We start from the raw sequence: 17283 nt of genomic DNA, 5'->3' as shown, positions 1-17283 counted from the left end.
TATACCTTATACTTATCAATTCACTTCAGTCTCTGAAGCTTCAGCGCTCAGCTTCAACAGTCGGCAGCTGCAAGTTGCGATAGCTGCTTCGTTTTTCATAATCAGTCGGTCCTCGTTTCTTATGGTTCATATCAACATATCTACGGGTACTGGTACATCGACCCCTTCTGAGCCTAAATCCTGTGTCGTAAAAACCCAGGAAGCCTTATAAGGCAGGTAAGGCAGGTAATCACAGGAACGAATTGTAATCCAATTATAATCAAGGAGAAATGTACTATAATACATAGGGACAAATTATAAGGTACCAGATAATTGTAAATGAATCGAAAATTTGTGGTGATCTCCTAGCTCAATTGTAATGTGTGCGTTTCTTACTAGTTAGTTGTCTTATTATTACGGAACCGTTGTTATTAGCGGGGATCGAACTCTGAGCCTATTGATTACTTACCTTGTTTTGACTTGCTTATTGACTTGTCTATACTTTCCGCTGGGCTATGGGGGCATATTTAGGTACAACCTCTAGTTCTTCATAACGAGCGCCGCGGCTGACCCTTCGACAATACAGAGTTCATACAGAGCACTGTTCTCCCTTCTCGTAAACTTAGCTATAGTTTCCCCCCCCAACATCATATGCACATTCTCTTGCTTTATGGGGTTCAAGCACTTGTAAAGCTGATTGAAGAAGGTCAGTACATGCTCGTATTTTTCGAGTTCAAAGGTATATTCTTATGCTTGTTGTCTTTAGAGAAATTGTGCCCTCTTTTCCCGATGTTTTGGGCTCTTGAGAGCAGAGACCCAGATAATGGAAGCTTTCCGTGTCTAGAAGGTGGTGAGATATCCATGTATAGCATGTGATCGGTATTGCATAGGATGAACAAAGTAACATAAATACTCGCCTTATTCCTCACAATCCTATCCCAGCTCGTAAATGCGAAACACCCACCATCTATAGTGTATATGTCCGTTTCTCGCAATTCCGTACCCTTCTGACGGCGTTCACGCATTAGATTTGAACATCGAGTCTTCATGTAGTATCGAGTCTTCACGTACTATGTGAAGGCTCGATGTAAGGTGAGTAATCAAAATGTACATGACCATTACATTCTATCCCAGTTCATAAAAATGAAACACATGCTGTCCGTAGCAATTCCGTCCTTTCTAGTGGTGTTCACACATTAAATTTGATGTTGCGTCTTCACATATGTTTTGTTGTTGCCTTGTTTGTCTTCATGCATGTCGTTTCGATTTGTTGTATGTAGCAGAACGAAATCTAATACATTTTGTTAATAAAAAAATTTGTGTAACAGAAAATACAGAATTCAGTGTTGCATGAAACAAAGTTCTATTAAAATATAAGATGGGGTACATGAAGTGTACTTACTTGCTAGCCCTTCGTGGTTTTCCCTTGTTGTTGTATACATACATCGGACATGTGTATACCTCATCGTTCCAGCTGTCGCAGACGTCAACGTGTTCTGTAGATGTCCCTCATGCCATTAACCCAACATATTGTCATCGGGTATCTTGGTTAGGCTGCAAAAGTATTTCATTAGTGCTTTCATTTGTTGTCAACATCTTGACTTACAGTCTTCAGGTAGGTGTTCTATCTCGTCTTTGGAAGTGTTGTGAAACAGAGAAGTTGAATCTACGAAAATATGTTAGCGTGACAATAATCTACAGAGTCAAACTGACATACTTATCGTTTGGCATCCCCCGGACTCCATTTATCCCTCCAAAACTTCAAAACATTGCTGTTGCTCATTTCCAGCGTTGAGACGATGTATCTTCATCCGCAGAACCGGCATAAGTAATGCAGAATGCTCCATGAAAAGTGCCGAGTGCTTTGAAATGACCACGCTGGTTAGTGTCGTGCATGACATCAAATGCGAGGTAGGTACTCACCTTTCATCGCATTTCCACAGCTCACGACCTCTCCCAGCTTCGTCATGCGAAATGTAGCCTTTCTGTGGAGTATTCATCCGTTCCCCGCAACTCCCGCGCCCTCCTGGCAGCGTGTACGTGTTAGGTTTAAATGTGAAGTCTTTGTGTATGTGTAATTGTCTTCTCGGGTGTCATTTCAGTTCGTCGTAGGTAGTAAAAGGAAATATAGTAGTTTTGTTAGCTAAAAACTTGTGTAGAAGAGAATATGATACTCACGTTGCGTGAAACTGCCAACACGTCAACAATGCGCTTGAAAACAATCACAGGCGTTAGTATTGTGCAGGATGAGCGAAGCAGCGTAACTACTCACTTTGCGTTGCCTTTCCCACTCCTTAGGAGCCTGTCCCAGCTCGTAAACGCGAAGCGCCACCTTTCCGTAGCATGTCCATCTGTTCCCAACACTCCTGTGCCTATCCGACAGTGTTTACGCGCTTTCAGCGCTTTGATTAGAAGACAAATATTGATCTTATCACGCAACGTGATTCATTATAACGTGACTACAATAGCTCCCGCCAGCCTTGTAATCCATTACTATTATAAGGCATCACGGATTTTTCCGACATGACATATCCCATTCCGAAAGCATACACACTCTCCGACGTTCGCCAATCAAATAAAAACAACATAAACTAGCAAAACGGTGGATACCCAATACTCCGACATAGGGAGGATCGGACCACTCACCCGTTTCCACATCTGCCAAAGAAAATCAACAACCACCTAGTAACCCAAAGGCAAATTGGAGACTCACAGCCTTTTTCACCCTTGGAATTAATCACCATGTATGCTGGATGAGAGTCTGTTCCAACAAAGCGTCAATAAACTGGTGACAAAGTGGAAAAGGAAAGAAATACGCTCGCTAGCAAGACTCAACACAGAGGCGACAACTCCATCCGTGGAAATGATTTCATCTTTGTGTGTCATCGATAGCCAGTTGGGACCGCATCCGCCTCCTTTGTAGTCTGCGATGGGATACTATAGGACGAGAATCGGATTATCTCAGGAACTGTTACTCACTGGTAGCACAAGTTACCCGAGCGCATTTAGTGAATTTTGAATCTGGTCCATCTGAAAAAGCACGGTTTGTTGCCGCAGTGTCTAGTGGATATTTCCCAAGAAATTTACCTGATGTAGGCTTAGTCTTTTGGTCTGCAACTGTATTGGTGGTTGCATTGACAAGGGCTACGGGATCGCCTTCATCGCTACCCGGAAAAGTGTCACCTGAGAAGGATATGACATCAGTGTCGCTCATGGCAGCGTCACTATTCATGTCTTGAAAGAGTTCCATTTCCTTGTAGAGTGCATGACCCGGCGTGACCAGGCCTTCGACTTTTGCGATATGTGCTTTCAAAGACCCGACAGAGTGAGGGGGAGCGATGAAGAGGGTGTTGATGCGTCCTAACGAAATATCGCTTTCGTCAAAGGACGTCTTCGTCTTTTCATCCCTTTTTCCCTCTGATAAGTAGACGCGATAGTATACTGCAAAGTTGATGAGTGCACTGTTTGTGTAGGAGACGTCAACAAGACTTGCCGTAATGGCTATCGGTATCATCAGAGCGTTCCGGCAGTGTCTCTGATTGCGACACCTCCTCTGTCCTCGTCTCTGACTCGACAACCAACACTATCGGATCTTGTTCAGACAGGCCTGGGCCGGAAGGAGCATACAAAGAGAGGCGGGCAGAGTCTTCTTTAGGTGCTGGGCTTGAGAGCGGTGTGAAGACAAGTGCCTTGTCGGGCTCAGAGAGGCCCTCGATTTTGCACAGGGACCGCTTGATAGACGCCACGGTATGAGGAGGAGCAAAATAATTCGATGGAACGCGACCAATGAAACGGTTGTTGTGGTAGAGGGCGTGATTTGATTCAAATGCACCAAGTTTGGTGTATAGACGGTAATATACTGCATGAATAAATCAGGCCAGCAGTAGAGTTTTCGGGATAGCGGCGCACCATAGCTAGGACCTGTCCTTTTTGTTGACTTTCCTCCTTTCAGTGCTGATTCTGTACCCCCTTTTCCATCTAAAGAGGGAGTGGAACCGGACGTATGATCACGACCAGGCAGAGTAGACATCGCCGTTTCCAACCAGAACCTGTTGGAATATTAGCAAAACGGGCGATTGAAGGAAAGAGTTATCGGGCACGCCTTCGTCATGCGCCCATCCACGAGGCATTGGCGCTCATTTTTGAATGTCAAAACTCTGTCGGAACTCTAGAAATGGTTATCGTTGAAGTCAAACCAACGCGTTGACATCAAATTCACAATCACCTCCGAGTTGATCGATGATCTCGTACATCTTCCACATCCAGTCATCCTTTCTCGCTCTTCCTCTTTACCGCAACACCAAGTGCATAGTACTACACTCACACTGCACCACTACGTCCCGCCTATGCCTTCGCCAAGTGGTCAGATGTCTCTGACGGAATATAATCTTCTTAGAGAGAGTAGATTGAACCTAGGTCTTTGCCGGTGCCGCCTTCGAGGTCTCACTAGCACTCATGCATCATGACCAGGACTACCGTGACAGCACTTCTCATCAAATAATGGCGTGAAGACCCGCGCATCCGTCGAAAACAAAACACGGCTGATACCCTTCCTTCGTTTACCATTCCCACCCTCGAAATACCAGAAGATCCGAAAATATGGTCAACAACACACCTATCCGCCTACCTCTACTCCACACTGGGGCTGGGAAGGTTCCGGACCAAATGGCGTGTGATAGCGCTGCATAGTCAAGTTTCAAGGAGGAACAGAATGGGGAAGACGTTTTTCAGGGCGATTTACAGTGTTTTGCATTGCCGTCTGCACAAGCAAATTTCGAAAACTCTGTTTGGTTTTATGTGTTCGTCACACATTGTCACTCGTTAGAACGCGTTGGAAATTTTGAATCTCTCGCACCCAGCTCTCATGGCGCCTCAGGTATCAGATTCGATGCGCGCGTGGATTGTCATTTGGCATGGGGAGCAAAATCTCTCAGCACAGGAGATTTCAGGCCTTGTTGGATGAAGTGGTCAGTTTCTCTCCATTTGTGGCAGTCACGGTACAACACATACAAACATGATTTCCAAACCTCGGTGTGCAGACGGCAGTGCAAAGCACTGTAAAGAGGTACGTGTTTTTCTTGTCCTTCCTTGGTTCTATTTCTACCCAGTGCTAATAATTGTATCGGATATAAAAGTCCGAACTACGAACAACCCATCAAACCCACCCCCACTCCGCCTCCCGCTCCCTGCGTGAAATCAGCCTACAGGCGGGGTTCGAGTCGGGCCATGATTTTCCCGTTGATTCTCCACAAAACGATTTCTTGACCAACTTTGCCGAGACGAGCAAGAACACCAGCTTTGATTCTTCTTAGCTCACCGAATAAGACTCAACCAAGTTCAACGTCTCAAGCTCCGACTTACGACCAACGCCATTCCGCGTCCTATTCACATTCGCTAAACAAGACTCAGTGCACCCTTCCTTCATGGGGGACAGTCCACGATTTAGTCTCATCTTCGGTCGCTTGTACCTACGGGGTCTCCGTTCGTTTCTACAGGGGTCTTCGTTCCCTTCAACAGGTACTGGTTCGCCACTCGATTTTACGCGTTCTAGGTCACCATTCGCGTCCACAGGCACGGGCCTTCCGTTCGCTCAAGCTCCAATCGATACGGCAGGATTGAGCTTGGATATCACCATGCGCCTCTACCTTCATCTTCCTCCCAAGTGGATCATCTTCAGGTTCCGTACCTTCATCTGATGCAATTTCCATCCGTTAGGCGACGGTGGCTAGGTCAACAACACGCGCGTTCCCTTCCTCTCCCGCCGTACAATGTACAACAACCTCCCGTAGACCCACCGGTGTGAGTGTGGGTGGGGAAAGGAAGAAGGAGGGTGTAGTGACGACAGTGACTGATTCTGGGACCACCCTAGGCCACGCTCTGGTCTGGCGTTGAGGAGTCAATTGGGTTTTACGATGGTCCAAGGGCTGATACGCCTGGTGATGATGTTCTAAGAGATACGCCTGGTGATGATGTTACTCCTCCTGGTGCTGGTCCTGACACGCAGACTGAGCCAGAAACGGAAGGAGGCTACAACATCGCTCCATCCCAATTATCCGAAAGGGACGAACTGAGCATGGCAGACCTGCTCCTCCTCTTCTCCCACCACTCTCCTGCTGCACACCCGATAACGGGAGCGGAGGCGTAGGAGTTGGAGTTGGTTAAGCGCGCTGGGGCTACGGCCGTTGGTGGTGGAGGGAGTACGAGTGGAAGCGTTAGGGTCCTTAAGGGAGGAAGGTTAGGGTCAGTAGGGGAGGAAGGTTAGGGTCGGTAGGGGAGGAAGGTTATGGTCGGTCGGGGAGGAAGGTTCGTGGGTTGGTGAGGGGGGTAAGTCCAAAGAGAAGAAAGACGAAAGGAAAGGGAAAGCTGAGGGGATAAGAAATATGGACGATGAAGAAAGAGTAGAAGGGAAGGGGAAGGCTTAAGAAAGCATAAAGACGACGAAGAGATGCCAAACGAGAGGGAAAGGAACACGTAGTCGATGAGAGTGGGAAGCCCGACGCGATCTGTACCTATCAACAGGCGGATGGGGAGTTACCTCGTACTCGTGGGTATTGGCCTGTGTGCTGTATTGAAGGTGCTTGTGAGGAGATTGACTGGGGTTGGGTTGAAGAGGAGGAGCAGGAGGTAGTATTGCTGCTTGAATGGCCGATTTTGGACCTCTGTGGGAGTCGCTTTGAACAGATTTATGACTTTTATGATCTTTACGACATGTCATGTTCTCTTTTTCGCTGACGTTGACGACGAATTGAATAAATGAATGCGAGCGTATGCGAGCGTTTGAGGTTTTGCTCGTGTACATTTATCTGTGATACTTATAGTTACTTATACCTTATGAATTGCTTGAATCTTTGAGCTTTGAAGAGGACTAAACGTTTGAAAGCGTCAACCGTGGGCATTGCAAGTTGCGCGATGCCGTTCTTCATGATCAGTGAGTCCTCGTTTCTTGTGTTACATATCAACAGATCTACGGTACTGGTACATTGACCCCTTCTGAGCCTAAATCCTGACATATCCCATTCCGAAAGCATACACTCTCTCCGAAGCTCAGAGAAAATCAATACGATCTGGCAAACAGTGGATATCAAATACTACTCCGACAGAGGGAGGAAACCACTCACCCTTATACACAACTGCCAAAGAAAATCAATAACCACCGAGTGACCCAACCGCAAATTGGAGACTCACAGCCTTTTTCACCCTTGGAATTAATCATCATGTATGCTGGATAGTATACTGTTCCGACAAAGCGTGAATAGTTTGTGACAAAGCAGAAAAGTAAAGAAATACTGTTGGTAGCCCGGCACATCACGGAGACGATAACTCCATCCGTGTGAACAATCTCATCTTTGATTATGGATAGCCAGGTGGACTTGTTTGCATTGTCTGCTGCTATGGGATACTTTAGTAGGCTTACGATCGCATTATCTCAGGAACTGTTACTCACTCCAAGTGTAATTTATTCGAGCGCCTTTTAAATCTGGTCCATCTACAAGATCACAGTTAGTTGTGACAGTGTCCAGTGGATACTCACTGAGAACGTTACCTGGTATAGGCTTAACCTTTTGATCCGTTGCTGTATTGGCAGTTGCATTGATAAGGGCTACGGGATCGCCTTCATCACTACCCGGGTAAGCGTCACCTTCGAAGGTCATGACATCGGTGCCGCTCATGGCAGCGTCACTATTCATGTCTTGGAAGAGTTCCATGTCTTCGTAGCGTGCATGACCCGGCGTTACGAGGCCTTCAAGTTTCGCGCTGCATGCTTTCAAAGACCCAGCGGTGTGAGGGGGAGCGATGAAGAGGGTGTTGATGCGTCCTAACGAAATATCGCTTTCGTCAAAGGACGTCTTTGCCTTTTTATCTCCTTTTCCCCCTGAAAGGTAAACGCGATAGTGTACTGTAAAGCTGATAAGTGCACTGCGTAAGAGACATCGACATGACTTGCCGTATTGGATATCGGTATCATCAGAGCGTTCCGGCAGTTTCTCTGATTGCGAGACCTCCTCGGTCCTCTTCTCCGACTCGACAACCAACGCGATCGGATCGTGTTCGGACAGGTCAGGCCCAGAAGGAGCGTACAAAGAGAGGCGGACAGAGTCTTCTTTGGGTGCTGGGCTTGAGAGCGGTGTGAAGAGAAGCGCCTTGTCGGGCTCCGAAAGGTCCTCAAGTCCGCACAGGGACAGCTTGATAGACGCGACGGTATGAGGAGGGGCAAAAGATCTCAACGGAATGCGGCCAATGAAACGGTCGTTGGAGTAAAGAGGGTTATTTGATTCAAATGTGCCGAGTTTGGTGTACAGCCGGTAATATACTGCATGAGTAATTAGGCCATTGAAGCCAAGGAGAAAAGTTTTCGGGATAGGACGCACCATAGCTAGGACCCATCTTTTTCGTTGACTTTGCTACTTTCGCAGCTGAATCCATACCCCCTTTGCCATCTAAAGAGGGAGTGGAACTAGACGTATGATCATGACCAGGCAGAGTCGACATCGCCATTTCCAACCAGAACCTGTTGATATATCAGCAAAATGGACGATTGGACTTGGAGAAAGTTACCGGACAAGCCTTCATCAAGCACTGTCATGCACGAGGCATTGGCGCTTGTGCATCAACTGTGACCTCGCTGCCAGAGCACGTAGGATGTTCTCAACAAGTACCTCCGCCTTCCCTCTATCCAGCTCACGCACTGGCCTCTCAAGCTCTCAACTTGGGGAGCGCGAGTTTATGACAAGCCACCATTATGTGGGGGAGAGGTGGAAATTGAGGTTGACGAGACAGTTCCGATTGTGCGATGGGAGGAAGAGAGTGGATATGGGGAGAGGTGGAAGTCGTGGAGGGGGTTGACAGCACCGTTTACAAAGGCGACGTCCATGTGCATTGGTGAATCCGATCGCCAGCCCTCTATTCCACCTAACATCTTACTTCGACCTCACGTCCTTCGAGTCTACCAATAATCAAGGCGCCTTCTCCCAAATCATACTGCCTCAAGAGGTCCACGGCGAACGGGCATGACGGCGACGTTTCCCAATGCCAACTATACGCCTCGTCCGAATTTTCTTATCCATTTCCTTGCCACGAAGGATCTTAAAGGGCCATATGTGCGTATTTTATATCATGCTAACACTTTGACCTCTCACGATGTTTAGGTGTTAGATGAGACTCTGTTCAACGATGAAAAGCTCGCGATCTGGTTGTGCTCCAACACTACCATGTTCTCCGATAACTCAGCATATCGCAGGATGGGACAATACTGTACTAGGATTTCAGCCTTCGACTTGAACCGCGTCTGCGAGGATTCGCGGAACTTCAGGGAGTGGCTTTATTAGAAGGGGTCACTAAACTCAATACTCTCGTGCCCGATGTCTGGCTCATGCCTTGTAAACGGATCGTTAGGGAAAGGCCGTTCGACGAGAACTTTGATTATCAGTTCGTTTCATGCCATCCAACTTTTGTTTATCGTCGTAACCTGATCGTCGCCATTTCAGATGAAGTCTGGGATAGACTTGAAGACCCAGACACTCAAAAATGGCCTCGCAAACGGGTTCCCCTTCGCATGATATTCCAGGAAGCCCCGTTCTCTGAAAAGTCGGAGGAGGACCGGAGATGCTTTCTCTCACATGGCTGGCACATTATTGTCTCTCCTATATGTCTCTCCTATATGATGACGTAAGCACACAAAATCTCGATCTCCGTAGAGTCCTCACCGCGTCGTCTAGAGCATTTCCTGCCTTGGTCGGATAAGGTTCCTTCCACTAGCCATCCAGATCAAAGATGATGGGATCCTCTATGTTGAATCTCCTGGCGATTCTTGTGAAGTTGCCCGAGTTCATCAAGACATGCCGAAGGTCAATCAACTTCCGGACTCTAATCTTTTCCCCCTTCACTGACAATGCAGCAGGGCATTGAGATCGTCGTTTCTCCAACTAAAGGTCGATCGCCCGTTACTTACCATTTACGGTTAAGATTCAATGACGAGGGTCCTCCGCCTTTCTTGCCGATTTTTCAAGGATTTCTCGGCAGGGCGTTGGAGAACGCCGAAGAAAAAGTAGAAGTGAAGGGGAAGGCTCAAGAGGGGACGAAAGGCGAAGAGAAACCAATGAGAGGCAGGAGACGGTTATGGAGCGTATACAATCCTCACCCACCTCGTGGTGGGCAACGAGCCTCAGCATTGTGGTCTGAAGATGTCGATGATCGTCCAGCTCTGGATTTGGACTCGCACTCCCACACAACAGAACAAGACGTCTCAAACTCACGACCTCACCGCCCTCCGCGTAACCCTCATAACCCGCCAAGAAGCCCAGACGAACGTGAGCTCGTACTGGCGGCTAGGCATGAGAGGATCGAGGGAATGGATAGAGGGTTAGGGAGGTGCGGAGGGCAGTTGGGTGTCGTGGGGAGGCTGTGGTGCGACATGAGGAGGCAGTTGGGCGGAAGGAGAAGGAGGCGGATGAGAGGGAGAAGGCGGCTGAGCGGAGGGAGCGAGAGGTACGAGAGAGAGAAGAGAAGGTCATCGAACTACAAATTCAACACTCCCTCCTCCTCCTTCTCGCCAACCAACGCCACAAGCCAACCCCAGATAACCTCCTCACAAGCACCTTCCACACAACAGCGGGCACACCAATGCCTACGAGTACGAGGTAACTCACCCGTCCACCTGTTGAGAGGTATAGATCGCGTCGGGCTTCCCAGTCGCGTCGGGGGTTTTCTTTGAGGGGGGATTGAGGTGGAGGGGTAGAAGAATTCGGGTTGGAGGAGGAAAAACTTGGGTGAGAGGAGGAGGGAGGGCAGGAGCAAAAGAGGAATGAAAACGTCTTGTCGTCCAACACACGAAAGATGGCAGACCGAAGATGATCAATGAGCCATAAATTCGACCCCAAGTGCCAAAGCGGACGCGTTGAGACGACCAAGTTGAGCAGAACGCATTTTCATTTCGTCTTCAACCCGCCAGGTTTATGACTTTGACGATCTCTATTTGATCGACGCGGACGAGAAATTGAAGGAGTAAATGAGCGCACACGTATGCGAGAGTTGTGGGTTTTATTTGTGTACATATATCTCTGATATCGTTACATCGACTTATTTATGTCTTGAGTATTGAATCTCTGAGCAGGACTGAACGTTTGAAAGCTTCAACAGTCGGCAACTGCAAGTTGCGATGTCTGCGTGATCAGTTCGTCGTTTTTTGTGTTACATATAGGGTACCGGTACACCAATCCCTTCTGAGCTTAATTCCTGACATATCCCATTCTGAAAGCATACGCTCTCTTCAATGTTCACCAATCAATCAAAATCAATACGCCCTAGCAAACCACGGACATCAAATACTCCAACAGAGGGAGGAGACCACTCACTCTCGTAAACAACTGCCAAAGAAAATCAACAACCACCTAGCAACCCAAAAACAAATTGGATACTCACAGCCTTTTTCACCCTTGGAATTAATTACCATGTATCCTGAACAAAGTCCTGTTCCGACAAAGTGTCAACAAACTGGTGACGGAGCAGAAAAGGAAAGAAATACGGTGCGCCATGGGGTTCATCATGGAGAAGCGGACTCCATCCGTGTAAACGATTTCATCTTTGTTCATCGATAGCCAGGTGGTATTGTACATTTTGTAGCCTACAGTGGGATAGGGTGAGAATCAGATTATCTCAGGAACTATTACTCACTGAAAGTTTCATTTAACCGAGCACGTTTCATGAAATTTGAATCTGGTCCATGTGAAAGAGCACGGTTTGTTACCACAGTGTCTAGTGGATATTCACTGAGAACTTTACCTGGTGTAGGTTCAGCCTTTTGGTCTACTACTACTGCTGTATTGGTGGTTGCATTGATAAGGGCTACGGGATCGCCTTCATCGCTCCCCGGATAAGTGTCACCTTGGAAGGATATGACGTCGGTGTCATTCATGGCAGCGTCACTATTCGTGTCTTGAAAGAGTTCCATATCCTTGTAGAGTGCATGACCCGGCGTGGCTAGGCCTTCAAGTTTCGCGATGCATGCTTTCAAAGACCCAGCAGTGTGAGGGGGAGCGATGAAGAGCGTGTTGATGCGCCCTAACGAAACGTCACTTTCGTCAAAGGAAGTCTTTGCCTTTTCTTCTCCTTCGCTCTCTGATAGGTAAACACGATAGTATACTGCAAAGTTGATGAGTGCAGTATTTGGGTAGGAGACGTCGACAAGACTTGCCATAGTGAGTATCAGTATCAACCAAGCGTTCCGGCAGTTTCTCCGACTGCGAGACCTCCTTGGTCCGCTTCTCCGACTCAACAACCAACGCGATCGGATCATGTTCAGACAGGCCTGGTCCAGAAAGAGCGTTCAAGGAGAGGCGGGTAGAGTCTTTTTTGGGTGCTGGGCTTGAGAGCGGTGTGAAAACAAGTGCCTTGTCGGGCTCCGAGAGGCCCTCAAGTTTGCAGAGGGACCGCTTAATTGACGCCACCATATGAGGAGGGGCAAAAGATTTCGCTGGAATGCGACCAATGAAACGGTCGTTGTGGTAGATGGGGTGATTTGATTCGAAGGCACCTAGTTTGGTGTATAGACGGTAGTATACTGCGTGCGTGAATCAGGCCATTGAACCCAGGGGTCGAGCTTTCGGGATAGGGCGCACCGTAGTTAGGACCCGTCCTCAGGCTTTTCGTTGGCTTTCCATCTTTAGATGCTAAATCTGCACCCCCTCTGCCGTCTAAGGAGGGGGTGAAGCTGGATGTATGATCATGGCCAGGGAGAGTAGACATCGCTGTTTCCAAGCAGAAGCTGTTGAAATATTAGCAAAACGGACGATTGAAGGAAAGAGATATCGGACACGCCTTTGTCGTGCGCCCATCCACGAGGCCTTGGCGCTTAACGTTCAGCGTAAAAACTCTGTAGGTCATATGACGTTGGAAGAGCGCGGTATATAACGAAGTCTAGAAGTGGTTTCGCGTCAAATGTTGCTGGCCCTAGAAATTGAAGTCCTCCGCATCTCAATCCCTATTCACCATACGTATGACTCGGTGGCCTGGTACTAGTACAGTTGCGGACAAACAAAGTCAACAAATTTATTGACCTATTTTTTGGGACTCCGAAAAACATCGGAATTGGTAGATAATGGTATAAATGGGTTCCTATTGATCTCCTTGATCAATTCCAACGAGCAGAATTCCCAGAAATGACGATATAAGGGTTTTATACCCCAAAAATTTGGCCAGTGCCTGAAAAAATAGCTAAAAATACGAAAAATATGCCAATCGACTCCTTTTTGTTTCCTCTCTTTGATTTCATCAAAGTCTCCCTGAAATATCGATGTCTTCGATGGTGGGAATTTTGCTAAAACTGTCACGTGGGCATACCCTTTCCGGTCAAGGTGCCCCGGAAAAAGATATAAATGGACCCTGGTTCATTTTTTCACGTATCTACTGCACCAGGGTTATAAATTGCACAGAATTGATCCAAAGATGGCCGACTCTGAAGACTTTTGGGTGCGTTGAAAACACCCAAAAATTTGGCCAAACCAAAAACGCGTGGGAAAATTAAGGGAACACCTTTTTTGAACAGTTTCGAGGTCTCTGAATCTGAATCTGAAGTCAGAATTTTGATAAAAATTCTGGTTCTCAAGTTATCAAATTTGATGACTTTGTTTGTCCGCAACTGTAGCGAAGACGACGCGGACGGTTACAACGAGGCCGGTCGCAACGTCGCTATGTTTCAGGATGGCGGCAATGGTATTGGGTGATAAGACAAGAACGTTTTAACAGTCGGCAATTGCAAGTTGCGCGATGTCTGCTTCGTTTTTCGTAGTCAGTTTCCTCATTTCTTGCGTTACAGATCTATTACTGTACCAGTACTTGACCAGTACATCGACCCCTTCTTGGACTACAGTCGTGGACAAGCAAAGCCCACCAATTGCTTATCTGGCTGAAAACTCAATGAAATCGCGAGATTTTTTCAGAATCTTGCTCAGTTTTTCAAAAGACGTCGAAAACACCCCCTCCGAAGTTTTTCCCGCGATAATTAGGAAGCGCCAAATTTTTGGGGTCGAAAACCGGCAATGTAGATACGAAATTTAGTTGAGTACTGAGTCTAAATTGCTCATTGCGGTCCTCGAAACGCTGCGATGCCCTTTCTGCTTTCGCACAGCCCACTGGGCAGCCTCNCCAGTCAATCCGATGGGATAAGCTGACATCCACCGCCACGATCGGTTGATGAATCGCCGGATCACCTCAGGAGGACAAGCGTTCAGCGCTTCTGAGGCAGCGTCTTTTGCCTGTTGGAAAGTATTCTTGTCTACTTGTCGATATCTGTATTTAGCCCATCCCCAATACTATAGAGTAGAATCAGAATAAAGTTTGCCATAGGAAAGTATCAAGGCTCACCATTTCAATGGGATTGAGCTCGCAATGGAATTTAGGAAGAAAAATACACTCATGCCCGGCCTCCCGAATTACAGTTTCAAGAACGGAAATCTGGTTAGCAAAATCTTCTTGCTTACTGAGAAGACGTGCCATGCAGCAATTCTCATTCTCGAAAGGGCAGACTGGTGCGCATTTAGCGCGAAGGTGGCGCACATCAAAGCCACGCTCTTCAAGAGTTTGTTGAAGCCCTTTTTGTTGCCCAGTCTCGGTGGTCATTTTTTGAATCCTGCCGCGATATTCTGGAAATGGATTTGAATCTGGAATAATAGTGTCTTTTTGCCGACGTTGCGCTCCACCGTTCGATTTATTCATTTCAAAGGCTTTGAGCGCATCAGGTGCTAATGCGGCGTGAGCAGATGATTGATCATAGATAAAAAGTGCCTGGCATCCTGGATGTGCTTCTTCGAAAACCGGGATTGCCTTGTTTTTCACCTGATCAATAAGCTGCTTGGAATCCCACCATGGATCACCATTGGAGCCTGGATAGATTATCTGCCGTGCTTCCTTTAAAACTTCACCGTTTGGGCCGTTCACGACCAAACGCCCATTCTCAGCCTCAATATATTCTGAGATGTGTATTAAGCGTCCCCTGTCTTTTTTTGGGATGATCTGCTCCGTTGAATGTAACCTGGAACAAAAAACAATAGTTAGAACTAAGGCAAATAAGCCAAGGGAACAATAAACATACCAAACCGATGCTGTATGCTCAAAGGCATGGAAAGACGACTCATCGTGAAACTCGGGGATAATTTCTTTCTCTCCCAGTTGAAGCAAGGGTGAAATTCTCTGTAAATCATCACCTATACGCTCATACCTCGCCATTCGGCTTTCAAATTCGGCCATTTTTGGAAGGAAAATATTCTGACGATAGGAAACAACGTCTGCCCGTTCGTGTCCATCCACGTAAACGCCCTTCTTAATTCTGGTGCGATGCCAACCAAGCTTAACGAGCCAGCGACGAGCTGTTCTCTTGCAAAGTGGCTTGTTGGGATAAATACCGAGCGATGGAAGTATTGATTCGTTAAGGCCTTTCTGAAATTTGACTGGGGTAACTTTCCCCTTCTGCTGCTGGATAAGCCAAGCACGAGATGCACGACGAACTGCCTCATTTTTCAAAATTGATCGTGAGTTCTTCTGCCCACCACGTCGCTCCCGGGGAAGCTGTTCAAAAATTTGATAGTGGCGTGCAAGGGCTCGGATTCTCCTTGCAAAATGATCTGACGATCCTTCGAGTTTTTGGTGCCACTGCTTGGCAATGTCTTTGCTTGCTTCTATTCTACCAAGTCCTTTGAGGCGAAGCGTGGCGAAATTACGAAGAATCATGAGTTGGTTAATTTGGGATAAGGGAAGCGACTTGAATTTTTTATTGAGGTCATTCTTAATTTGATCGCGAAGTGCGTGCCAGTCTCGTATTTCGCTTGGATTTGACGCAAAGCATTCGTCGAGTTCCGCCTCCCATTCCTCATCTGCAAGTTCTAAATCATCAGTATTTTTCTGAGCTGCATGATGGGGGTCTGCAGAATTTTCGGGGTTACTCTCGCATCCATTCTTTCTCTTTCCTAGGAGCGAGATCTGGTCATCAAATAATAAACGCGGTGGACTCATCGATTCTTCACGGATCTGGACCAAATCACAAAAAACATCTGCTGGGGTTTCGTCATCAAACATTAAACGGGGTGGGCTGGCAGATTCAATGCGAATTTGAATGTCATTTTCTCCTGCATCTTCTTCGGCAACAATCTCTGCGTCTCTTTCAAGAGGAATTTCGAGCTCTGGACTCTCCTGCTTGATTGTGTCAACCTGATAAAATTTTAGCAGCTCTAAATTTGATTAAAAAGTATATTTGACAGACCTCAAATGTATCTTCCCCAAATCCACTCGAATCCGATTGACCTGAATCTGATTCCATGTTGTCCTCATGGTCTATACATGGCCTTTTGTCAGTCTTCGTGAATCCGAGATCTTCAAGAGTCTTCTGATCTTTTAAAAGGGACTTATAACGACATTGAGTTCGCGTCGATTTGCTCCCAACATCTGGACCTTTTTTATATTCTTTAGGACGGTTTGCGACTATCAAAATGGGATTAACGCGGAAAGTGAAAGCCGAGTTTAAAGCACGCACTCTTTCTCTCCTTCCGCAACTTCTTTCTTGTCTTTTTTGGCACCCAATCCTCATCCATCAAATTGTCCCCGACATCCATCGCCATTCGCATGAGGGCGACATACAAGCCCTTGTTTCTGTACTTTCTTGGATTCACCCCGGGCCGTATTTCCTCGACCTTGTCAAGAAAATCCTCTTCGTCTTCACTATCAATATCACCATCGGACTCTACACCATCACACACTGGTCTACTGCTGTCAACGTGCACATTGGGAACCCACTCTTCATCGTCGACATCATCGAGATCGTTATCTATCAGCAGATCAGGTGTGTGGGATGTTTCCACCCGCGGGCCGCAGATTGGCTCCGAATCCGTGTGAGAAACGCCTGTCGTGGGCTTCGACTGATTTTGGAGACCAGAGATGTTGCGTTTGACTTTCTTCTTAGGAGGCATTGGCGTATACAGTCAAATTTCAACATTTTATTGTGGGGCAACCACTCGATGAAACCCTTTGGAACGTGGTGGACACGCACCATTTATCAAAAGGAAGCGATTACACATTTTTTCAGATTTTTCCATGTCCTTTTAAGGGTTTTCGCCAAAATCTCAGGGACCATTTCCTTAAATAGACATTTTCTCAAGAACGGCTCGGTGAATCTCTTTGAAACTTGGCCGGGAGCTTCACCTAACTAATACACAACGTTTCAGATACTCAAAAAGAAAGTGCTATGTCAGCCATTTTTTTAGTGGGCTTTGCTTGTCCACGACTGTAAGTCCCGACATATCCCATTCGAAAGGAAACTCC

General features: G+C 47.0%; 6 protein-coding genes across 6 annotated transcripts; 2 read left to right on the top strand and 4 right to left on the bottom strand.

Annotated features, from left to right (window-relative positions):
* Positions 1 to 1227: 1227 nt before the first annotated feature.
* LACBIDRAFT_328206 (uncharacterized protein) lies at positions 1228 to 4666 on the bottom strand (the record flags this gene model as incomplete). Its single annotated transcript, XM_001882087.1, has 14 exons — positions 1228 to 1270; positions 1382 to 1487; positions 1586 to 1645; positions 1903 to 1964; positions 2158 to 2190; positions 2252 to 2351; positions 2626 to 2637; positions 2693 to 2740; positions 2959 to 3009; positions 3067 to 3440; positions 3607 to 3838; positions 3889 to 4028; positions 4304 to 4323; positions 4607 to 4666. 14 exons carry the CDS (start codon positions 4664 to 4666, stop codon positions 1228 to 1230), a joined length of 1341 nt encoding a protein of 446 aa, XP_001882122.1.
* A 736-nt stretch (positions 4667 to 5402) lies between these two features.
* On the top strand, positions 5403 to 6124 carry LACBIDRAFT_328205 (uncharacterized protein; the record flags this gene model as incomplete). The annotated part of the gene is made up of 4 exons (XM_001882212.1): positions 5403 to 5460; positions 5497 to 5656; positions 5769 to 5778; positions 5849 to 6124. 4 exons carry the CDS (start codon positions 5403 to 5405, stop codon positions 6122 to 6124), a joined length of 504 nt encoding a protein of 167 aa, XP_001882247.1.
* Positions 6125 to 7023: 899 nt separating this feature from the next.
* LACBIDRAFT_328204 (uncharacterized protein) lies at positions 7024 to 8475 on the bottom strand (the record flags this gene model as incomplete). The annotated part of the gene is made up of 6 exons (XM_001882086.1): positions 7024 to 7043; positions 7098 to 7109; positions 7165 to 7368; positions 7424 to 7465; positions 7511 to 8290; positions 8349 to 8475. 6 exons carry the CDS (start codon positions 8473 to 8475, stop codon positions 7024 to 7026), a joined length of 1185 nt encoding a protein of 394 aa, XP_001882121.1.
* Positions 8476 to 8987: 512 nt separating this feature from the next.
* LACBIDRAFT_328203 (uncharacterized protein) lies at positions 8988 to 10620 on the top strand (the record flags this gene model as incomplete). Its single annotated transcript, XM_001882211.1, has 6 exons — positions 8988 to 9077; positions 9126 to 9190; positions 9247 to 9645; positions 9722 to 9824; positions 9878 to 10286; positions 10403 to 10620. The coding sequence occupies 6 exons, from the start codon at positions 8988 to 8990 to the stop codon at positions 10618 to 10620; spliced, it is 1284 nt and encodes a 427-aa protein (XP_001882246.1).
* Positions 10621 to 11146: 526 nt separating this feature from the next.
* On the bottom strand, positions 11147 to 12084 carry LACBIDRAFT_294574 (uncharacterized protein; the record flags this gene model as incomplete). Its single annotated transcript, XM_001882085.1, has 6 exons — positions 11758 to 12084; positions 11650 to 11691; positions 11501 to 11599; positions 11398 to 11445; positions 11331 to 11342; positions 11147 to 11226 (listed from the first exon to the last, which is right to left on the bottom strand). The coding sequence occupies exons 1-6, from the start codon at positions 11924 to 11926 to the stop codon at positions 11147 to 11149; spliced, it is 450 nt and encodes a 149-aa protein (XP_001882120.1). The 5' UTR covers positions 11927 to 12084.
* Positions 12085 to 14027: 1943 nt separating this feature from the next.
* On the bottom strand, positions 14028 to 16931 carry LACBIDRAFT_299109 (uncharacterized protein; the record flags this gene model as incomplete). Its single annotated transcript, XM_001882084.1, has 5 exons — positions 14028 to 14285; positions 14338 to 15004; positions 15065 to 16176; positions 16229 to 16446; positions 16499 to 16931. The coding sequence occupies 5 exons, from the start codon at positions 16929 to 16931 to the stop codon at positions 14028 to 14030; spliced, it is 2688 nt and encodes an 895-aa protein (XP_001882119.1).
* Between the last annotated feature and the right edge of the window lie 352 nt (positions 16932 to 17283).

This window comes from Laccaria bicolor, genomic scaffold (genome assembly GCF_000143565.1).
Source record: "Laccaria bicolor S238N-H82 LACBIscaffold_15 genomic scaffold, whole genome shotgun sequence".
In the NCBI taxonomy this organism is placed as follows: Eukaryota; Fungi; Basidiomycota; class Agaricomycetes; order Agaricales; family Hydnangiaceae; genus Laccaria; species Laccaria bicolor.
This window is presented reverse-complemented; position numbering and strand designations above follow the sequence as displayed.